This window comes from Choristoneura fumiferana, chromosome 24 (assembly GCF_025370935.1).
Source record: "Choristoneura fumiferana chromosome 24, NRCan_CFum_1, whole genome shotgun sequence".
Classification (NCBI taxonomy): Eukaryota; Metazoa; Arthropoda; class Insecta; order Lepidoptera; family Tortricidae; genus Choristoneura; species Choristoneura fumiferana.
Genome location: NC_133495.1, coordinates 1,511,262 through 1,536,215, shown reverse-complemented (window position 1 = coordinate 1,536,215; position 24,954 = coordinate 1,511,262). Strand labels below are relative to the sequence as shown.

The following is a 24,954-nucleotide window of genomic DNA, read 5'->3' as shown; positions in this document are numbered from 1 at the left end:
CAATGCGCCATCTAGTGAGACAAAAAACGATAGCCCTCATTCTCAATTTCCCGCGACTTTAAGAAAGTAGCGTCAAGTCGTCGCGTCAAACAGTAGCGTGAAGATGGCTGCTTGCAGGAATGGTCTTGGTCTCGGAAGTTGATTTTTTAACCGCCTTTAGTGGTAGTCGGGTGTTTTTGCAAAAAATAGCACCCTTTCTTTTTTTTGAAATTTTGAAAAAAAACTGGTTTTTCCAACTCAAAATCAAGAGCACAATCGATTTCGATTGCTTAAAAAAAATCCCACAAAAAAAAGACAGTTTTGCGACGTTTCTTACATACACTGAGTATGGGCGTGACAAAACTGACTCATACAGTTTTGTATAAAAAAATTGGGGCATTTTTTAAACGATCGGAATCGATAGTGCTCTTGATTCTGAGTAGGAAAAACCATATTTTTCCAAAATGTCAAAAAAAAGGTACACTTTTTTTTCAAAACGCCCAGTCGTGGTAGTGGTACAAATAAAAAATAATAATAAAATAATGCTCAACATTTTCAGCTTTGTTGCTATATGTCACGTGACCAGATTTGACGCTGGAAACGAGCGGCTGCATGTGGCCGCATCACCCAGCAGTAGCCAGCTGTCATGTCATAATATGTCAGTGATATCAGCTGTCTTTTCCTTCTTTTTGCCTGACTGCCAGTGCCTGTCATTTATGTTGAGCTAGCTTCAAAATGATATGATAGTTGTCAATTTAGTCAAAGCAAAGGAACGGTGTTGACTGTCAGTCTGCACCACATAAAAAAATATCCAAATTCAACAATAATAAATCGAACCATTAGTCTCATTAAGCCTAACATATTCAGAAATCAGTTTATACAATTTTTAGTGACCGGCCAGAAATCTATGAAAATGTCGCAAGCTCGTTTAGCTTCTTGTATCCCGGTGCCGATGGACCAAAAAGCCTTGGTCGGTGTTATTGAAAAAGCGAAGGATTGGGCCCTCATGCATGGCGTCGGCATGAGGGACAAAAAACACTTCACCAAGGACTCTATTCAGGTAATGCACTGCAATCGATCAGTGGAATGTATTTTGTAAAAAAATTACTGCGGACCGCCGCGGCGCCAATTCCTTACAAAATAAGTTCTTTATCCCATGGAAAATTCGAAAATCCCTTTTTGGTGTTCATCTAAGCAGTGGCGACACAGCGCCTAAAGTTATATACATTTTATCTCCTGAATTGATCAGGAATATTTCAGTACTACCCGACCACACTAAGTTTGCACCTTGCGTCTTTACAAGAACATTAAAAAATGTAAAATTCAACAAATAGGTGACCAAAATTAACCTAACCATACTGATGCGACAGGGCAATCACGGGAAGGTAAGCTGGGAAGCAGGCGGGATTTTGCATTCCAGCAAGTGCAAATTTAGCTTGATTGGGATATAAATGGTTAGATTGGTTCGGTTGAACACCTCTATAAATCTATTTCAGTTTATATTAATAATAATAATTGTAAGTTCATTTTGGGCAACTAAAAAATTGTGGTTGTCAAATGTTTCAATTAATTAGTCAACATCTAAACTGGATAGTTATCTATTGAAATATTTTATAGTGATTTTTATGCATATTTATAAATATTTTAAATAAATAAAATAATTACATCTGGCTCGCATTTGGACCGTTGTTGTTTTGTCTTTCTCTCATGACTACTTCTCTTTCAGATTGCACCGTTTGTCCTGCTGCCGTCTCCATTTCCTCGCACAGAGTTCACCAAAGCCGTGGAACTCCAGCAAGTATTGAACGAGCTAATGCACAAGGTACATCTTATCTTTGCTTAAATTTGATGTTTGTATGCTTATAGCACCAGGTAAATTAACATTAAAATGTGGTGTGATGGAGAAGTGGATGTTAAGTAAGCTAGGCACCAATATTTATGTACCTAAGTATATAACTGAAAAATTTCATGTTTACTTTGCTACATAAAAACAGTCTTTTCAGTGATAAACAATATTGATTAAGACCTTTTTAAATTAAACAAAAAAATCATGTAAAAAGTTTTCTTTTTTTCTATTAAAAGTTAATTATTTTGATGTAAGGTAGATGTATGTTTTAAACTTTTTAAAGTATTGATTGATACCTTACCTAATTTGTTAATACCCTGTATTTAATGTGTCTTTGTTATTGAGAGTATTTACAGTTAAAACATTTATAATTATTTTAATTAGTCTGTCAATTAAGTTATCAGAAAATATTGTACCTACATATCTTTTTTTCTCAGTCAAACAAAAAATGACAAAGATTTACTGCATGAGTACATGTATACAGTATGGAGTCAGAGACAAAATATTGTTAATAACAATTTCTTATCCATTAACTAACTAAATATTGACTGCATGTACCAAAATTCATATTTGTTTTTATTATTATTCATACAATGTACTTATCTAAAAATTAGATGAGCAATTTTTGTATATTATGTTAAAATTTGTTACATGGAGGTTTTGGAAGGTGAATAATCGGGCTAGATTGGTTCTATAATATCTGGGAAAACGCTTGTTTTCCAGTTTTTTTCCATGAACATTGTTACCTAATTTTGCTTCCATCTACCTAAATGTTGTGGCCTGGCTGTATAAGCTTTGGGAATTGCATGAAAGTACAGTGGGTTTGAATGGATGTGACAAAGTATTCATATGTTTATTCTTCTATTTTTGTAATCAGCAGCAGAAGTAGATGAGCAGTTGGTGCTCAATATGATCTACATATTCTCTAATCACCTTGGCATACAGTAGAGACGTGTGTAGATCATTTGGAGCACCTAACTAACCGCTCATCCACTTCTGTTGCTGACCTAGGTGTTATGTATAGTAACTAACACAACCAGTTGAAGGTCACTAGTATATCACAGTTGACCAAGTAAATGGACACCAAATATGTTCTACATAAAGTATAAAGTCGTTTAACACCTGGTCAACAATGTTTAGTCACACAAATAAGACATAACACATTATTTATTATCCCAATGCCATTCATAAATCAAAACCAATTGCTCATTGAAGTGTAGTTTTAGTTTCCTGCTAGTCATTGGTTTTACAATTAGTATTGTAGATTTTAGCTTTTTTACAATCAATGTATATTAGTAGATTTGAAATAAACCCAGATAACTCACGTCTTAAATCGAGTTTAGCTCGACATGTTTCGGGCTGATTCGTAGTCCTTCCTCTAGGAGCAACGACACACGGCGGCTGCTGCAAAACGCTTACTCATGCGTGCACATTATGCGCGTTGCTTTTTAGCCCGAAACATGTTGAGCAAATCACGATTTAATACCTGAGTATGTATGTATGTATGTATATAAACTCTTACCATAAAGAAATAAATAGAGAAACATAATTAATTGACAGAAGTAAAGATACATCTACAAAGGCGAACTTATCCCTTCCCTCCCTTTAAGGGATCTCTAGTCTCTACCAGTCAAAAAATAAAATAATTTATTTCGGCCTATACAGTCCACATTCAGTTAATGTATAGTTAATTAGTTTAGTTAATTAATATCAATATTAGTAACTATCTATATCTGACTAATAGACTATACAATAAATAAACCCCATCAACAAACTTGAAAAGCCCCACACATTTTTAATGGTTTCCTTACCTTGCTGGTAATTAGTTTTCCCATAGGGATATAATGCTAATTAAGCTTTGGTTTATTTTGTTTTTGTTTGTTATATGACGAAATACCTAAAGAGTTAGACATGATGTGATGAATCAAGACAAGGATGTAGCGAGGTACAGTGAAGGAAACTGAATCATGTGCCAGCATAGAAACTTTGTGCTACCAATATTTTTATGACTTTAGCCGAATATATATATATATATATATATTCCTAGACGTTATCATAATACTTCTCAACTCTTGGTGAATAGACCATCAGATGCGATAGAGGTCACTGGTCAGTAATATAAATGTCTCTGTGGCCAGGTTGCTCATGACGAAGAGTTCCTGGAGACAACTCTTCAAAACGCGCTGCAAGTCGACGAGTTCACCGCCAGTCTGTATGACATCTGGGTCACTGTGCGCAAGGAAGGCATCGTACAGGTATGAGTACACCGGCCATCAGATTAGGAAAGAAAAACGTTAACATGGGAGCGCCAAAGTTCGCATACTCTTCGCAAGTCATACCGTAATTTTTGTCCGAAACATCGTTTGTCATGATTTTTTTCCCATTGAAGACTTAAATTTTTCTGAATTTTTTATAATGGTCATCCTATAGGTTAGGGTTGTTTTACCTACAACAATTCTGAACAATTATTTGATTCTGAGAAAAAAGAGCTATGACAAACGATCATTCTGACAAACATTATATTCGGACTTTCGATACCTATGCGAGCCGATATGGACCCCATTAACATAACAGGGTCAGTTAACTTTTTAGTGTATTTACCTTGTTGTTGTTGCCATGGTAACGTCTCCTGAGCTACTTATTAAAAATATGATTTTATGGAGTACAAACCCACTAAAAAAAAAATTTAGAAGTTGTGACAGTTTTAAGGCAATTCCTTCGTGGCTCATCTGTCAAGCGTACTAATAGTATAAATTGCAAACATTTTTTAACAAAGTGTCACTGATGTGATGTCTTTTGAGTTTCGAGACAGAATAACAACACTAAAAACTTGATTGACCCCTACACAGATAACACAACACAGGCTAGAAAAATACAAACAAATTACAAAGGTAGATGCTGTTATATGAAGGTCTTGGCTTATAAAGAAGGGATTCTGGCTTTTTGATGAACATATTTTTTCCAAATTATTAATTTCCCAACTGTTTCATAATGATGAACAACTTTTTTTCTGAAACTGTCAAGTCAACTGTCTATACAGGATTATATGAACGACAACTCACCACTTGCATCCACTGTTTGCCCGCAACTTTCAGGATATAGTCAGTCCTTCTAGTGGGAGGCCTGCCAACGCTTCGTCTTCCGGTTCGTGGTCGCGACTAGTTTTGTAACAATACTGAAGTACTTACAGTTTCAAAAAAATCGTGCATATATGGAATAGTTGGAAAATTAATCAGTTTTGGAAAAATATTTTTAGCGAAAATCAGAGAACCCTCCAGAAGATGAGGGGTATATCCTCAAGACATCTAGGGTTTTTTAATGTGGAATAGCGACTTCCAACAAAGAATATCTTTTAAAATGACTTTGGGGGTAGGAGGATAAAAAAGGAAGTTTGTAGCGTGATAATATGTTTTCTTTTGCCAACGTCGTCATTGTGAGGAGTTTATGTTTGTAATACGTAATTAGAAGGAATCAGTACAAATATTTTTTTTAATAATTTTTTTATTAGTATATAAATGGGCGTTTTAAAAAAAGTGTACCCTTTCTTTTTTTTTTGGTAAAAATATGGTTTTTCCTACTCAAAATTAAAAGCACAATGGATTCCTATAGTTTCAAAAATGTCCCTAAAAAATGCCAGTTTTGCGACGTTTTTTTCATACACTCAGTACCTATGGGCGTGACAAAACTGACTCATAAAATTTTGTATGGAAAATGGGGTAATTTTTTTAAACGATCGGAATCGATTGTGCTCTTGATTCTGAGTAGGAAAAGTCACATTTTTTCCAAAATTTAAAAAAATAGAAAGGGTACACTTTTTTTTGCAAACGTCCTAATGCGAAAGTGACTTTGTTTGTTTCAATTTCATGCTTTAACTACTGAACTGATTATTGTGATTGCATAAGTACCTACATCATATTATTAGAGGACCAGAATAAATAGGATACCTATACCTTTTATCCTGAAAAATCAGTCGTTCCCGATGGCGCTCGAAAAACCAATTAATTACAGACGAAGTCGCGGGGAATAGCTAGTCATCAAATAATTTATTTGGTGACATGTTTTATAAATGTCCCATATCGCCATATCTCAACGCGATAAGGTTTCTTTTTAAATTTGTTCAGTGTTTGTCTATTTACCGTTTTGTTTTTCTTTACAAGTGTCGGTGCACATATGTTATCGCTTCAATGGTATAAATATTGTTTACAAAACATGCACTGTACCTTCAATACGTGTTGTGTGTGTTTGTACAGTTCATAAACTTGTGAGCAAACATGTGATCAAAAATATCTGAACACGCTTCTACGCCGTTAACAATAGAGTCGTGTTTAGATATTTTTGATCAAAATTTTGCTCACACGTTTATGAACTCGACTGTACACTGCTTTTTGCGATTCATTAGGCTTCGGTTTCTTTCGGTTTAGACATATTTGACATTATGTTAAAAAAAAAACAGTTCTAAGCGGCAATATTATCCGTGTTAAGTCTGGCGTCATTGGCGTCGCGGCGAGCGTTTTTAGTTTTTTCTATTCATTGCGTGCGTTGCTCGGCAGCCACTGGGCAGCAGGCGTCTCGGCCGCGCAATGGACAAAGAAAACGCTCGAGGTTAGGCCCTTCACTGCAGGTCTACACATTTGGCCCCAACTGCCTTTTGAGTTTTGAGGCCTTTCATGACTTTCAGCTTAAGGGAAAGTACTGGCCGTTATAAATAAAAAAAACAATTGTCTATGTCCATGATCTTTTCAATGTCCCTCACAGCACTCTTCTCTTTGCACGCGTCTGTGTTACTAAGATTTTTATAGGATAATTAATTATCTTCATGATTAGAGTAGGACAAAGTCTATTTTCATTGTAAATTTACATTATAATATTACAAACCAGTGGATTTTAAAGGTAAATGCAAAGTATGTATATCATTTTACTTTTGTCTTGCTCTATTGTGAAATAAAATAAAATAGATAGGAAGTAAGTTTTCATATAACAATTGGCATTATCATTCAAAATTATTTTAAGATAATTCTTAGACAATATTGTGTAATAGATTACTGTAAGTTGTTTGTGCAAGAAGTTGGTATAGAACGATTGAAATACCTAATTTTGCTTGCAATCGTAACTGTTTACGTAAAAGGAGTCGTTATAGTTGATTGAAATTGAAATATTCTTTTTGTACCTTTACGTAATCTGTGGGTTCAATTGTGTGGAGTTGTATTTTGCGGCAAGAGTTTCTATATTAGTTCCTAATTAAATTACAATAGTGTATTATGTTATTACTGTCAGCATGACAGCGCAACCATGCAGCGCATAGCGCTTATTATATTGCTTGCCAAAAAGCAAAACACACCTCGCACATTCTTTTTATCTGTGCAATGCAAATGTAGAAAATATTTTTAACATTATAAAATCGACGATCCCTAAGTTTGGACAATGAGGCTAAAAAAGGGCCTTGTTTAATTTGTTTCATTCGGTCCAAACGAAACTCGCCTCCACTTCGGGGGTCCAAACAATACTCTCCTCAATTTCTGAAGTCCAAACGATACTCGAAACTTCAAACATTCGAGCTCTCTTTATCATCTCCCCTGTCCCTCTTAGCCGATATCGCTAGGCATGCTGCGTTCCGACATCATGTTGGAGTCCCGCTGCCCCCACACCGAGAACCAATGCGCGAAGCACACGCCTTACTGCTCGTGGAAACAAGTCGAGATCAACAGCATCGCGTCTGGCTTCGGCCATCTTGGGCCGATCTCGAGGGAGATACAGAGGTGATTTGCGCGAACGTTTCCGCCACAGGACTAGTAATAAGAGAAATAGAAATAAAACGCTAAAAAAACCGTGTATTCATTCATATGCACGCGTCAGTATGAAAATAATCGCTTCTCAAATTAGAAAGGAAGTAGATTAACATGGAAGAGGAAATACAAACTATAAAATTTATATTTCTCTTGTTATAATTCTGTGATTTCTGAAGTACCGTCGTTCTGGCTCTTTTATTTCATGAGGCGTGTCAGTCAACCGCGTTCACCATTTCATTTCAGTAGTTTGGTCCCCGGACTGACCACCCTTGTGGCAATTTTTCACCGGAATTCTTAAATCAAGATGTAGTCACGCCTTTGAAGCCAAACTACGTCATCCTTTGTACGTCATCTATTGCGACTAAAGTGTCAGTAGGTGTACTTACCTAATTCATATAAAGCACATTCTTTACAAATTTAATGAGAATAACGGGTGTCAAATTCGGAATTAAATTTATCATAATCTGTAGATTTGTTCTGAAGTTTGACACAACTGTTAAGACTCAAAAGCGATGCCGTCTGCCTTATGCGCCTCGTATATAAATGAGACAGGATTATGTTCTGGTATACTTGACGGAAATGTAACGCGCGTCATTAAACTTGTTCGTAACTTATTTTGACATTATTTAATATTTAAACTGGTTTACCTACTGCAAAGTTTGGTATTCATGTTAGAAAGATTTAAATTGTGTACATGTAACATAACCACTTGTCATTTCTGGCACAATTTCATCAAACAATTACTAATTCAGTAATGATAAGTCATTCAACACGCCACTCCATGACTCGACAATTCCGACGTCATTAAAAGAGCCGAACAAGTTTCTTAAATATTTAAGCCTTGATGTACCTACCTATTATAGACTAATGGATATGACCGTGATCATTAAGGTTCTATTTCTATGTTTTATTTTTGGGTTTATCTAAATTAAACCAGTAGCCTTTTAATGACAGGTTTTATTTCAGATGAGCTTAAAATAAAGCACAGTTTTTTTTATTGACGATCTATGGTGCAGCTAGCAGCAGATATAGACAGCGTCTAAGATGCGCGGCTCTGATGGGCCAGGTAAACATTGAATGGAAGAAACATGGAAAATTATATGGAAACAAATTTGCTGTTGAATTTATCAATAGGCACCTCACATGAACAAACGGAAGGACTGTAATATTTTTTTAATTCAATGTGGTTCAAACATTTCAAACACCATCCATATTCATTTGTTATGGTTTGAAAAATCCAAGCCGACATGTCAGGGGCCAGGGGTGTGAATCTTTACTTAGACAAGCCTCGTCCACCACGGGCTTAATTGTGCAGATAGATACAGAATAAAATAGCGCGTTATATTTGCTGCTTACTAATCCAAAGAACGATTCACTGGTGACGGAAATGATGACTTCCTTATACCGCGGAATGTATACTAAATATCAACTGCAAACGTTAAACAAAGTTTTTCAACACGCCAGGAAAAGAAATTAAAAGTCTTTGTGTAAGAAAACTGGTTTTATTTAAGAATAAAACTTGAAACACGTTTATTGAGCTCTAAGCTTTCATCGCATCCGTCATGTGTGTTTTTTGAATACCTAAAGATTATAATAATATAAAACTTAAGATATGGTTGTAATTAAAATATACATATAAAGTGTCTTGTCTGAGTAAGAACGTTAGTTAATTTTCATAATTACTGGCAATGTTGACTGACAAATTTGCATGGGGTTTTATTTGTTTTTAAATTCTAGTCGTCTACTCTGTAACTAATCATTCGTGTACTTTGTCAAACACATAGCTGCTCTCGCCAATAGCCGAAATAAATTTCGTGGCGACTAAGTACTACAAGTTCCAAGGTTTATCACTGTTTAAAAAAACATATATAAACCCTTCAAAATAGGAATTCAACATATATTTTTTTAATTTGTTTAGACAATAATCAACGTTCTTATTTAGACACACTGTTATCTTGAATGAGATAACATACGCTGTTTAATACCGTGACATCCCGTTTAAAAGATACCTTAATGACTATTGGCTCCCGCCAAGTTGTACGTTGACGATATGGTATCTTTTGAGTTGGAGATTTGTCTACTTTTGACTATGTTAAATGGTTGTGGAAAGCCGTTCTAAGAAAAATTATGGTTAAATCGCTTCTTCTCAATAATAACATTTAACTTATTCAGATGTGGCCAATAAAGTCGGCAGTAGAATATAATTTTTAATAAGCTTTTACTAAATTGCTTTGATATTTTAATGTACATAATTGTAGAATGTATGTAGATTAGACTTAACATTGTTCTAAGTCAATACTGTATGAACTAATTTCGTGTTTATGTCCCTGTACTGTAATGTTTGATTAATATTTAACAGTTACTTAACAATTGACTCACAAATACACTGGGAGTAGGTACAGTCGGCAGTAAAAGTGGCTAAACAGCCTAAAGCTCAAAAGTCAAAATACTAACTTTAACCACCCAGACCACTAAGAGACGATTCTCTGCAATACTGAATATGGGCCTCTGCCAAATTATCTGGATTCAATCAATTAGAAAAAAACCCTACAGCGTACAGCGTTTACGCTGGTACAGTCTTGCAGCAGCAGAAGATGAAAGAGTCAAAAGGCTCAAAACTGCACAACCTCTTGTTACGTTGGCAGTAGTGCATAAATTATTTTGAGTTCTAGGTACGTACTTTATATTTTGCTGTATCGGATAGAACGAATCACTTAAAAATATCTGATACGCGCTTTTACTGATATACTTAGGAATTAAACGAACTTACCTTGTGAAGTTCAATTCCAATTATGCGAGGATTAAATATTAGCCTTAGGCTTAGGTGTTTTTGAGTTCTGTGCACTGTTCTATTAAATACCATTGCAGGGGACCGTACTAGTAGAGTTATTTTAGAAAGAGCTGGGCCTGTGGTAATATTTGGGTCTCTGACTTTGAGTTGAGGGCTATTTGTCTAACACGCTAACTTTCGCGATCGCATTCACCATCTCTTTCTAATTTCTACCCTCGTCTTATGCCGTGACAGAAAGAAGTGGTGAAAACGATTGTTATTCCAAGCGTGTTAGCAAGAGCTATGCTTTAACTGCTGATTGTATTCGTGAATTTACGGAAAATCGCCAAAATATGACAATTTGTATCGTATAGGGTAACGAGGTAGAAGGTGGTATTAGCGGACACTTCACTGCGGAATTAAGCATAGAGTTTGAAGGACTATGTTTTAGTTTTAGATTATTGCACAACACACCTTGTACAAATAATCACGACTAGTGTTGAATACGCCTGGTGATGGTTAGGTAATTAGGATGTAATATAAATATAATGCCTATGATAAACCTCTCACACACTTTGGTAAATGCGTATCTGTTTTAGTAGTAGTCAATAGGCAGAGGCAAAGCAAACTAACTTAATAACAATAACATATAAAAGAATAATAATGACTAGTCTGATCAAAACTACATCGTTTGTCATTAATCATCATCGCTAAATTTATGATTAAGTAAATAACAATTAACCACCGAACCGGATAGCCTATTATAGTGGTTAGTGATCTTGATTATGAAGCTAGAAGTCCCGGGTTCGAATCCCGTTGGGGACAGTCATTTTCGTGATAAATGTGAATGTTTGTACTTCGACTATATATTTATCAATATAAGTATATTTATCCGTTGTCTAGCAATATATTACAAGTTCTGCTTAGTTTGGGGCTAGGTTAATTGATGTGAATTATCCCACGATATTTAAATGTTTATTTATTTATATCAGGCTCTAGTCTAGTCCAATATATATCATGTTATACCATATAATACCAGCCCTACGTTATTCACGTCCACAGTCGTGATACTGCGGTATAAAATTGGACATTATGAACGTGCAAACTCGACGTTCTGGCATAATGTTGTAGGTTAGGACACCTAAGCAAGGATTGGACAATTTATCACAAAATTACCGTTTCAGTCTGTCAGCCTCGGCCTGTTCCGTTCCGACTACCTGATGCAAGAGCCAGACAACAACAAAATAAAGCAAGTGGAGTTTAACACGGTGGCCGCGAGTTTTGGCGCCATCTCGTCGAACCTTCCCGCCATGTCTCGGTACAGATGCGTTCAGTGGTCGCTGTTAGACGGGTTGGCCAACTTTGAAAAACGAACTTTGTTTTTTTTTTCTGGACTAACGTTTGAATGCTGTCTTGTTTAATCTGTACCCGTTTGTTTACATGCTCTTGGAATAGACATAGATAAATATGAATAGTTAGCCCGTGAATGGACTCTACTTATTTAAAAATATTTCTTTTGTTCTAGACTGGTAGTTTATTAATTATTAGGTACCAAAATAAAAATAGGTGGAGCTTGTGTGACATGCTTAGATTTGTTTGTCACTTATCATTTGGATTATTAAATAGTTCAAATTTAAGTTCGTTTTAAAAAGTTGACCGAACATGGTTTCTGGATACTTTGTGTTAGCTTATTCATGTGAGGCGCGGTTGTGGATTTTTGGTACAAAGGAAGTGGTGTGGCCAGCAATTATCTACAATTACTTTGCAAACCGACAAGAAAGTGTTCAAAATGATTCATGATCAAATGTTGTTATATTCAAGCACTTACCTTAAAAAAATCTTAACGGTTATGAAAAAGAAGTAGAATGGTTTTAAATCTAAATCATTTGACTACAACAAGTCCCGGCAACGATATTTATTTTTTTGTTTTCCACCTTGGCACGGTAATGTTGGAAAACTGACCTAGAGCCTGATCCGACTGTTTGCTATATCTGGCCACATCACATCTACAGATCATGTCACTGGTTTGCTTATGTTGTCTAAATTGGATATCATGTTTTATGTTATTAAATGGTCTTGTGTCATCATTCACCTTTCTCATTTTAGGGACCTGCTAGTGCTGGTTTCGCTTAAAACGATCATCCTTTTACAGTGTCATAAATGCTTTAGTTGACATATTTTGTGACAGTTATTGACAGAAAATATAATGTGTCATATAAATTTGGAAGGGTTTACGTTACGTACGTAAAAGTGTACGAACTTCAGGCTTGTTTAATCCTGGCTTAAGTTGCCTCTATTGGAAAATACGACGGCAATCTTTGAGTTGTTTTTTTTTATTTTATTTACATCGTATTGTCAAGTCAGCTAACACATCAAAGTATCCAGATAACTTCCGTCTACGCAGCGAATATCAGTCGACATCTCTCATGTGGCTGTCTTCTTCCCTCTTCAATGCACGCTATCCATCCATCTCTTTCATACCACAGCGGAACTTGCTTTTCTCCATACCTTTATTTTGTCGTTTTTGTGCACCGTACGCTTTGCTTTACACTTTATTTTTATTTTATATGAGTATGTGTATTGATTAGATTAAGTGGAGTAGTTTTTTTTAACGTTTACGTGCATGTATTTTTTTAGTGCTTTGTCGAGTTGGCAACACTTGAGAGATGTTACCTGCCACGCCCGCATTGTCAGTGACGTATAACATGTGCACATTATAAAAAGACAGACGGGCGTTTATTTGGCGTTTCGAACGTCACCATTGTTCCTACTTTCTAAATTTTGACATAAATAGGTACTACCAACTACAGAAAAGCGATGCGCTGTGCTACATACATCCCTAGAAGTTCTGGGAATCAGGAACTCGCTTTGACTGGTTATGTTTGTTACACGCCCGTCAACGATTCCTCCGATATTGTGGGGGGTATCGTTAGATGTGGTAACAAATTTACATGACTCTTTTACTACTTTTCTCCGTATTTATTTGCCCCTTCTTTTATCCTAAATCAGAACGGTGAACTTCTGACTTCATAATTATAGTTAGCAATCCGTATCTGCAGTTATGATTTACACCAATTTTTCCCTTCATCTGTTTTTAAGGGCAATATAGACGGGCGATTGAAACTCTTGGTGTGTATACAAAATAAAGCACTGTGCGATTTAATTACTCAATCGGAGTCAAATGACAATCGGAAGCATTTACAATCTGTAGTTTCGTTTAATTTCTCAGACACTTGTCCCACTTGTTCTGTTATTCCAAATTAAGTTTTAATTCATACGTAATAAATCTGACAGAAATGCAGTAGTTTACGTCAGATTAATTTCGAACCAATAAAAATTAACTTGTCCGTAAAACTTGAGTATGTTTTCTTATAACCGACAAATATAAAAATACTATTCTGTACATTGGCCTATTGGGTTATGAATTATTGTTAAAATTAATAAAAAAATATTTAAATTGCACTGGGGTTGATCTCGAATTTCTATTCGTTTGTCTTTCTTGAAAAAAAAGGGGACAAAAATTTCAGTTCATTATTAAAAGATTTTATGTAAATAAAACATAATTGATAGATCAAAATTTCATTTTAGTAAATTTCTTTTATCGAGTAGAGTGCCTATCCAAATAATACGAGAGTGGTTCATTACTTGAAACTAAGACCGGCAAAAAGAGTTTTAATCGGGATTGCTTTCTTTCACAAAAGTACCAACGGATACACAGCCCTCTACGTTTTTTAGAAATCCTTGTTACATGTAAGAGTGAAACAGTGAAATTGGATGAGGTCAGAATCTTTCACCAGCATTGATACACCCTTGTTTATTTTGTTTGATTTGTCAACAGATATTTAATGCAAACCACATTAGAATCGGTTTAGTAATCAATACGGATTTTCCACAAGTCACAACCGCCGTCATAGAGACTATATTTGTGTACATGTTATGCTCATAGCAAAAAAATTAGTGATATGTCAAAATTTTGGTTTCGAGGGTGTTGTCCAGTCATTGCTGGGTTTGGTCTAGGGTACACATCTTTCAATTACTTTTTACCGACTTCAAAGATACACTTTGCACTATAATTTGCCCTAGAAAATTATCCACTCGGAATTCTCTGGATATTTGGATACATTTGTAAATTTTAGGTGCCCCTTAAAGGTAAGTAGTACATGCAAAGGCACATTGTTCCGGTTTTATCCTGTTTCAGATGAACTTAGCCGTTTGGGATGTTTCTTTCGGCTTGAAATATTTTAATTGACACCTCACGTATGTATTATGACATTGCTCTTTCAATTCTCCTCTAATTAAGCGGGATAAAATTATACTCAACGGAATTGTAAATATTAAATTAGAACGAAGATTAACCAAAGCTTAGAATAGATATTAGATACCTACCTATGTACTTATACATATTGCTAAAAAAAAACACTATCAACAAAGACATGTACATGACTGACCATAATCTGACAATCGCATGTATGGGACTAGCATTTTTCCATTGGGACTATTAATTTAATATGCAATTTAGACTTTATATAGTCAAATATACCGACCATTAATGACGAAACCAAGAGAATTTATCCGTTCAGGCTCGAAATATCTTTGTGCCGGAACTAAATTTTCTACAGACAAAAAGGATAAGTATATCAAGTTCACCGTAGATATTGTTTTAAGATCTGACAGTTTCTCACAGTACCGTCTTTAATGGTAATTAAAGACCATTGGGTCTTTGCTTAATTGATCATGGTTTAATATCAGTCAGTAGTCTAGTGTCATAATATAGCATTATCTTTCATAAGTTCATAACCGTATTGTTTCGCTTCATATTACCTACCTACGTGTCTGTAAAATATAAGTGCACTAATATCAAGAAGTGAATATGTTTGCGTCGTGAAATGAAACATTTTTGTTTGGTTTTAATTCAGGGATCGGATTACGGTTTTGTCTTATACTATACACAAGACACCATTTTTTTCATTGTCATTATACATCGAACACGTAAACAGAACACAGTTACAAAAATACTTTATTGTTGATATTTTGAGCACTACTACACTAGTAGCATAATATTATGTTCAGTCACCTGTATTAATATCTGCCACAGCGGAGCGGTGCGTGCAAAAATATCTGACAGAAATGGTCGTATCAGATATTTATCCATTCTTTTGTGTCAGATTTTGATGCTGGTAGCTGCACCTATTGATTACTGAGTTCAAAATTTGCGAATTTATGTATGCTTGAATTATTTGGATCGATGTGCTCTATTTTGTCTGAGTTACCAGTTTTTCGTATAGTGAATATTGTGGAGTTAGATTAGATAATTGGACTGAAACATGTATCATTTTGTTTAGTCGAGTTTTTGTAGCTTTTGACGTCTGCATGATATACTTTGTCTTTTTCTTAATTAGTTTAATGAAAAAACGTATTGTTTGTGTATTGTTGTTTGCATGAAATCTTAGTTTTGTTCAAATTATTTTCAGTTGCATGATTTGTTTTGTTTGTAGCATGTTAGCATGTATCCTATCTAGCGCAGGTAATTTTATATATTAAAAATATTTTTAATGAGAACATAAACTTGTCAAGTATGACATGCAATCTGACAGATTAATCCCAAAATTACATTATTATTTGTTAGTGTTATTGCACAATCTGACAAGTTTATGTCTGATGAGTTACCCCCTTATTCATAAACGACAATCAAACCTATTTTAGTTAAAATGCCGCTAAAATTCGTTTGTCCTTATCTGTCACTTCGACATTTGTATTTGTTAGAAAGGGACAAAGCATTTGTTAGTTAACATAGGCTTGTTAAGTTTTATGAATAAGGGGGTTAGAATTTACAATATTACGCATGTTTAATTCCTTTAGTGTTAAGTACCTAACATGTTTAGTACCTAATTGTTGCATCGATATTATTTTCACCGAATTTATTAAAACCTTTTTTTTTTCAGTTATGTTTTGCGTCAATTGGGCCACGGTGATCTTATTAAAAATGTAAGTTTACCTTTCAAAGATGTATTTAACTCATGGTAATTTTATTTGGTATAAAAATACTACAAATGTACCTACTATCAAACCAAATACCTCGTAAGAGTTAGGCCACTAGTGTCTTAGTGAAATTAACTCAATTTCACCTGTAGATTGTCTCTTTAAAGTTAACGGAAATCAAAAATAACACTGTATATACTCTGTTGCTGTTAGAAGTGATTGTCAGTAGTGCTTGCTAACCTAAAGCGACCGGTTGCCAAAAACATAAAAAGTTGAAGTTAATACTAAAGTAAATTTCATCTTCAGATGCCCGAGAATAAGGCACTATCGGGCCTCTGCGGAGGTATAACGGAGGCCTACGACCTCTTCGGGGTCCCCGGGGCGGTGATTCTCTTCGTCGTCGAGGAGGTGTCCTACAACATCTGCGATCAGCGATTCCATGAGTTCCAGATATCGGAGACCAGGCCCGAGATTGTGGTGAGTCTTTACTAGCAGCACTAGGTATACGGGCTTTCTCATTTTTGTGAACAAAGTCACTTCCAGGGATGTCACTACCGTCGATGTAATTTCGTTTTCTAATATTTCGAGAAAGTGCAAATTTTTGGAATGGAAACACGAATTATTTATGATATATATGGGACTCATCGTGATTAACGTTTTTTTTTTCAAATATTTCAAAGAGTTGTTGCATCCACGGTAGAGACATCCATGGAAGCAACTTTGTGCACAAAAATGAGAAATACCCATACGTATAGTTCTCTCCTACCCTATCCACTGGCATTATCATAAGGGGGGGGGGGGGGGTTGCCAATACTCGCCACGCATGGCAAGCGTGTTGGCGAGTGCAGAGGATGTAAAGTTTGCCCAGAAGACGCTGCCCTTCTGGTATCAGGCCTCAGCCGGTTTCTATGGCGCCCACGGGAGGAGAGGGGGGACAACATTCTAATGCCGGTGCCCCAGGGAAAAACCGCTGGGTATACCAATAAAGGAGTGACGTTAATAAATGTCTGGCAGACTATGTACAGCTTAAACACTGCATCTAGACAAATGAGATTTGGCCGACATATTGTGGATTGCAGGTATTTTTTCAATTTCCAATGGAATTGATATTGTTTTTATTCCTCAACAGGTGCAAAGCTGCGGGATATGTTTATAAAAAATATATCAGTTCAGTACCTATGTCGTCTACAAATAATAGCTTACTAGCTTTGGACTTTTCTAATGAAGGATTAATCGCTGAGGCAAAATTTGGCTAGATGGCGTTAATTTCGAGAGATTCGTTTGACGTTTGTCTCATTTAGTTATTTAACCAATCACAAATGTGACACAATACTTGTCAAACGGACCTCACAATACTAAAACTTTTTTAGTGCCAAGTAGCCTGTCATAGACACCCTCACTCTATGCGTTGTTTCCATGGAGAAAAGTATTTAAGGACTATTTTGTTTTGCAGATATATAGAAGAACATTAAATGAAATATACGAAGAGAGTGCACTTAATGACAAGAAACAACTCATTCTGTAAGTACTCTGCTTTTCTAACCTGATTCAATAGTTTTCTGATGAAAGCTCTTTTTTTGCCATCCAAATTGAAGTCAATTCGACCACTAGAAGTTGGTCAACTTTGTTTTGCAAGATTGGATTACGCATAGACACCGAGACTGGTAAATGTATGTATGTATGTATGTAAATACTTGATTGTACATAAAACACAAAAATAATACAACAAAACAAAAGAGTACAAAGGCGAACTTATCCCTAAAAGAATAAAACTAAATAAAAGCTTGTAATGTACTGCACTGCAAGCAATTTCATTAAAGTGACTAGCTTCTGTTCTGTATTTACCGTCGCTCTCCTACAGTTTTAGTTCGATTGTTCAATGAATGTACTTTGTAATTTGTAAATTATGCTTCTTTTTTGCTTAGAAAGCTGTGCCAGCTACAGATATGGAAGTAGCTATTCTAAAGAATACTATCGTCCATTCGAACAGTTTCTTCGAATATCAAATGAATTATTAACGTTTTAAGTGAGCTAAACTATATTACATTCTAGTCTTGATTCTAGTCTCTAGGCCTCAAACGTGGCCAACGTTAGGAAGCTTATGGGAAACTAGAGTAAATTACACTAAGCTCTGTTGTCTGTACAGTGAAGGCAAGCCAGTGGCTGTGGTGTACTACAGATCGGGATACGAACCGGCACAGTATCCTTCGTCGCGAGAGTGGGATGCAAGATTGAGAGTTGAACGGTCCACGTAAGTAATAGATGTGAAGTGAAAGGGGTGATGGGAAGATTCACACTGAGCAAATTTTACTATGGGACCAGCCCCGAAATCGCGAAAAAAAACCATTTAATCAAAAGATAATTGATCGCTAACTATCCGAAATGTATGGAATAGCAGATTTTTTTTTCCATTTCGTGGCTGGTCCCATAGTAAAAGTTGCTCAGGTGTGAATCTCCCCATCACCCCTTTCACTCCTCTCATGACCCCGGAATCACCCAGTATACTCGTACTATACAATCAGAGTCACAGTCTGAATAGAATGTTAAGATTTATTTTTAGCATACGATTTTAAAATTTAGAATTTGTATTTCCAAAGCCTTCTAGGCATCGTTGTAAAGTGCCATGTTTACAATACAACTGCACTGCTTTGTAGTGTGCAGTAGTCTTTACAAATCAGTGCAGTGATTTAACATACATTAACATTTTTGTATAAACACAAAAATAATGGCCCACATAATAGGCGGTCTTATCGCCTAGAAGCAATTAGTCTGCGAGTGGTGTTTGTCTGTTTTTATCGAATATATTCTGGAGAGTGTGTTACTGTGTGTTGTGTATTTTAGGGCTACCTTCTGATTTTCAGAGCTATAAAATGCCCGTCCATCCAGTACCAACTGGCTGGCACCAAGAAAGTGCAGCAGGCCCTGGCGGCGCCCGGCGTGTTGGAGAAGTTCATGGGCGGCGGTGCGAGCACGGGCCGCGTGCGTGACATCTTCACCGGGCTGTACTCGCTCGACTTCGACGACGGCGGCGAAAGGGCGGTGGAGATGGCGCTAGCTGATGCTGAGAGGTCAGTGGAGGTTTAGGGGTGGTCAGATTGACGATGTTCAGAAACGGCATATGGTGCTTTATGGCGATTGGGATGCAGCGCGTCTTGAGTGGAGAAGTCTCGTGAAGCATCATATCTAATAGAGTCCCACGACGCGTCGCATCATGGGCTCCCCTACTGTTATAGCTCAGTTACATCGGTCGATAGGGTCCGCATGCGGGATGCGGTAGATTTCCAACGCGTGCCATAAAGCCCGCATTCGCGGAACCGTTTTCATTGGTCGATTGCAGATGTGCCATAGGGCCCGCATTCGAGATTTCCAACGCGTGCCATAGGGCCCGCATTCGCCGCATTGGTCGATAGGGCCCGCATGCGGGAGATTTCCAACGCGTGCCATAGGGCCCGCATTCGAATCGTTTTCATTGGTAATAGTGGAGATTGCGTGCCATAGGGCCGCAAACGGCGATTATGCGGGGTGCGGTAGATTTCCAACGCGTGCCATAGGGCCCGCATTCGCTGAATCGTTTTCATTGATCGATAGGGCATGCGGGGTGCGGTAGATTTCCAACGCGTGCCATAGGGCCCGCATTCGCGTTTTCATTGGTCTAGGTTTCGCGGTAGATTTCCAACGCGTGCCATAGGGCCGCATTAATCGTTTCATCGATAGGGCCCATGCGGGTGCGGTAGATTTCCAACGCGTGCCATAGGGCCCGCATTCGCTGAATCGTTTTCATTGATCGCCCGTATAGATTTCCAACGCGTGCCATAGGGCCCGCATAATCCAATTATAGATTTCCAACGCGTGCCATAGGGCCCGCATTCAATCGTGGATAGATGCGGGGTGCGTAGATTTCCAAGCGTGCCATAGGGCCCGCATTCGCTGAATCGGGATAGGGCCCGTGCAGATTTCCAACGCGTGCCATAGGCCCGCATTCGCGGAATCGTTTTCATTGGTCGATCTCGATAGGGCCCGCATGCGGGATGCGGTAGATTTCCAACGCGTGCCATAGGGCCCGCATTCGCGGAATCGTTTTCATTGGTCGATAGGGCCCGCATGCGGGGTGCGGTAGATTTCCAACGCGTGCCATAGGGCCCGCATTCGCGGAATCGTTTTCATCGGTCAATAGGGCCCGCATGCGGGGTGCGGTAGACTTCCGTGCCATAGGATCGGGCCCGCATTCGGGGAATCGTTTTCCTTGGTTTCACGCTGTATGTCGACCGAGTTATCGACCAATGTAACTGAGCCATTAGTAGGATAATGGGTGTTGTGTCTTATGTGTAGTTTGTTGGTGTCAGGTTCGTCCTGAAGCCGCAGCGCGAGGGCGGCGGCAACAACCTGTACGGCGCCGACGTGCGCGAGGCGCTACTGCGCATGCGCCACAGCCGCGAGCGCGCCGCCTACATACTGATGGAGCGCATCCTGCCGCCGCTGGTAACATTACATGCATTACATGCGTTAGAGAAGGGGGGGGGGGGGGAGCCTCACAGCCGCGAGCGTGCCTCCTGCCGCCGCTGGTAACTTACATTACATGCGTTAGAGAGAGAGAGGGGGAAGTTGGTCGAATTTAACTTGCAAGATTTGATGACGAAAATCGGGACAGGTGAAACTAAATAAAAGCTTGTAGATAGCTGGACATCTAGAATAACACAGGCTTCTTTTAATTCAGATATTCCCACGGGATAGGGATAAAATCTCGAAACAGGGTCCATATCGGCTCGCATAATTATTTAAAGTCCGAACGTTATGTTTATTAATGATCGTTTGTCATAACTCTTTTTTCTCTGAATCCAGTAATTGTTCAAGTAACCTAACCTAACCTATAGTTTTCAATAGGATGACTCTTTAAAAAACTCAGATGTTTTTTTTATAATTTCAGTGGGAAAAAATGTATGACAATCGATGATTCTTACAGAAGTACAACAACCGCTGGGCTTAGAGTCATGAAAACCACGATTTCATTTTTAGAAATCCCTAAATTTCAATTCAGCTGCTGGATCTAACGTGTGTGAAGCCGTGGGTAAACACAAGTGTAATATAATACATGTATGTTCGCAGGTGTCCGGGTACGTGGTGCGTCCGGGCGGGCCGGTGCCGCCGCCGCTGTGCGACCTGGTCTCCGAGCTCGGCATCTTCGGGGTCATCATTGGGTAAGCATGCATCTTTAAGGTATACATGATTTTTCAATATTCGACTGGGTGGAAAACGAGAAGTGGATCTCCTGATGGTAAGAGATCACCACTGCCCATAAACATCTGCAACACCAGGGGTATTGCATTGGAGATGCGTTGCCAACCTAGAGGCCTAAGATGGGATATCAAGTGCTAGTAATTTCACCGGCTGTCTTACTCTCCACGTCGAAACACAACAGTGCAAGCACTGCTGCTTCACGGCAGGATTAGCGAGCAAGATGGTGGTAGCAATCCGGGCGGACCTTGCACAAGGTCCTACCACCTGCAAAAGGCTGGTGTATTTTGTGTTTCAGCTATGAGATCTAATGATTTTCGTGCAAAGCCGGTGAACACTTGTGAAAATAAAAATAAGTCCTTCAATAATCTCTTAGTGCATTTTTTTTTTAAATTTCAGTACTAAGGAGAAGATTCTCTGCAACCGCCAAGTGGGTCACATGTTGCGGACGAAGTTGGCAGACGCCAACGAGGGCGGAGTCGCCGCCGGCCTGGGCGCCCTGGACTCACCCTACCTTCTCGACCTATAACACCCTGCCCGTAGGCCTAAGTCTAGAAGAAAAATATACTGAGCGACAAAAAATCCGGTCCCCAAATGTATGCAGCAATTAATAATTTTGTATGTAGTGGGCCAAATTTTGTGCCGCTGAGTATAAAACAAAAATTGCTCATATAGTACCCGAGGAAATGTAAAGTCAGGTTTTCACTGCGGTGCAAAAGTCTCGCGAAACATGTATCGCCAGTGATGTCGGGTGAAATATCGCAATGTTGCCGCTTCATAAGCCTTTTCCAGGCATAATGCGTATGTCGACCACATAAATGTACTCAAATATTGCTAACTTTAGAGCGGTTTCAGACTAGCTTTTTTTCTACGCGTATCAGGTCGTTTTTGGCATACGCGCTTGCACGCGCGCTAGATTAAACGGAACGCGCCTGTACGCATAAACAAGCTTATACGATAAATCGCTAGAAAAACAGTTGAAATCGTTAAAAATATTATAAGTTTTTAAACAATATAAAACGATTATTAATTTTGTAGTAGCGTATCTAAATTGGCGGGGCCTGGAAAAGGGATAATATGCGAATTTAAATAATAGTAAGCGAAGTCAGGCAATTTTGAGCCAGTTTACGCGCAAAACACAGGACGGCAGCAGGTCGGGAGGGGGTCAGTTCAGGAGTGCGGCGGGCCTATTTACTTGTATGTACATATATGAATGACTAGCTTTTGCCCGCGGCTCCGCCCGCGTGGTATTCGGTTATCGCGCGCTGTTCCCTCGGGAACTGTGCATTTTTCCAGGATAAAAAGTAGCCTATGTCACTCTCGGGCCCATAAGCTCTATGCCAAAAATCACGTCGATCCGTCGCTCCGTTACGGCGTGAAAGACGGACACACAAACACACTTTCGCATTTATAATATTATATGGTATAGTATAGTATGGATATCACACCGCGGCGCCCTCGTACGACCCGTCCCGCGCCCGCCGTCGGTGTGATGTTGTTGATATACAGCCACGTAAATAGACCCTTCTCACTCCTGAACCGACCCGCTGACGCCCCGTGTGTTTTGCGATTGACCCGACGTCGCTGGCGTGTCCCTGGCATGTCAACAACGTGTCTTAAAAAAAGTGGCCTCGTTATATTTCAAGATTTTTTAATCGGGCTGTCCCTACTGTATGGAATTGACAAAATGTATAGAAAACACTGGTTTGTCTAAAGAGATGCTAGTTGCGGAATGTACTTAGATGAAGACTGGGAACTGACTGTATAAGTCGGATTAATATAAAAAACTGTACGTCGATACGACAAAATATCGCAGACATAATTTTGAAACTAGCTAATAGCTGTACCGAGTGTTGTGAAAAATGCTCATGTTGTTGAGGCTTAAAGACTCGAACCCTAAAGACTCGAGGGTTAACGACTCTAAGGCCGCAAAGACGGTTTCTTGCATTCATATGCATAAAATAAGCCAATTCAATTCTCAAGTATAGTCGAGTCTTTAAGTCTCGAAACGAGCGTTATCCACAACTCTAGCTGTACCTACTATTTAGCTAGGCTTGGGGTTCATAACAAGAAATTAAATTAGGGCACTAATACATTATCAAATTTTGTGCAGAACATATTTGACTGGAGCTACCATCTTGTGCCATGCATTATTACAAATATAGCATCTTTTTTTATTCCGATAATCAATAATTATCTGTGGTATATAGCTGATTACAAATCACTCATCATTTCACTCAAATAACCGCAGAAAATGATAGATTCAAGGGACAGCTTTTATTAGGTTAGGACAAGACTACTACCTGCACAAAATAATGACCTTACTACATTCCTCTTGACTGTCATATTTTTGACATTAAAATAGTTAAATATGGCAACATTTTTGAGTCCATTTTTAATCGTATTCTGCTCTTTCTTGGTCTAAACATATAATGTAATATCGTCAGTATTAAAAGCTAGTATCTCAAAATATGTAATCTTACCAAGTCACTGCAAGGTTCAGTGTACTTTATATACGGATTTAGATACGACCTTTTTTTGTAATGATGATAATAATGATTTAGTCGATTCGAGTTGATGATGATGATGGTGACGATGTTCGTAATCGGCTTGTGACCCATTTACGAGTACATACCAAATAACTGTTCCTTGAAAAAAAACTAAGCTTTACTGTAAATCCAAATTGTTTTTAATTTTTAAGAACTTGGCTTGAGCTTGATTTGGTAACAAATTTCAATAAGTTTTTAGTTATATTTTCAACGATGCCATAATATATAATTTTAATACTGTTTTACTACGAATTTATTACATGATACAAAATAATTTCAATAACTGACATTGTAATTATGACATTCCATAGTTTTTCTATTACTTACTATTTTTTTATGAATTGTGTTCTGATATAGCAATATTAAATGTATGTCATCTTTTAAATGACAGCGTCGGTAAGTTACAAAACTTGTAATAATAAAAATGTATTTTTTTTAACAGATTAACTAGATTAAGTATTGTTAAGTTTTGTAATTTACTAAACGCTAAATTGTGGTGCTGTGTATAGACCTAACATTAGCGAATAACGTTTTTACGGATTTTGACTAACTAATAAATACACAATATTAATTTTACTTGTTTCATTTTAGTATTTGTTTAGCCGTATTGAACACAAATTATGTAAAAAAATTAATCTAGCTCACTTCGTGGTAAAAACAATTTATGTTCAGTACCGTAGATAATATTAACTTGATATTAACCCTTTAACCGCCATTGTCTGAATTATAAGACAAAAAATATCCAGCTCATTTCGCCGCAGTCTTATAATTAAGACAAAATATCATATAGTTTCAGTGTAGGTGGCGATACGG

The 24,954-nt window shown here is 37.6% G+C and overlaps 1 protein-coding gene across 2 annotated transcripts; it reads left to right on the top strand.

The window, feature by feature from the left end:
• The first annotated feature begins 634 nt into the window (after nt 1-634).
• On the top strand, nt 635-24,713 carry LOC141441839 (glutathione synthetase-like). 2 transcript variants are annotated; one of them, XM_074106724.1, is made up of 12 exons: nt 635-1,039; nt 1,706-1,801; nt 3,964-4,080; nt 7,412-7,581; nt 16,324-16,366; nt 16,667-16,837; nt 17,814-17,881; nt 18,507-18,611; nt 19,222-19,428; nt 20,704-20,839; nt 21,464-21,555; nt 21,992-24,713. In XM_074106724.1, exons 1-12 carry the CDS (start codon nt 887-889, stop codon nt 22,119-22,121), a joined length of 1,488 nt encoding a protein of 495 aa, XP_073962825.1. In that variant the 5' UTR covers nt 635-886; the 3' UTR covers nt 22,122-24,713. The 2 variants fall into 2 exon arrangements, with proteins under 2 accessions (XP_073962825.1, XP_073962826.1); XM_074106725.1 differs by lacking the exon at nt 7,412-7,581 and adding an exon at nt 11,566-11,699 and having other exon boundaries at nt 637-1,039.
• Nucleotides 24,714-24,954: the final 241 nt, after the last annotated feature.

Coding starts and splice junctions, on each gene's coding strand:
- LOC141441839 (XM_074106724.1), top strand. CDS start 887: ATGAAAATGTCGCAAGCTCGTTTAGCTTCTTGTATCCCGGTGCCGATG. Junction 16,367..16,666: donor ACGGTGATCTTATTAAAAAT/GTAAGTTTACCT, acceptor TTTCATCTTCAG/ATGCCCGAGAATAAGGCACT. Junction 21,556..21,991: donor ATCTTCGGGGTCATCATTGG/GTAAGCATGCAT, acceptor TTTAAATTTCAG/TACTAAGGAGAAGATTCTCT.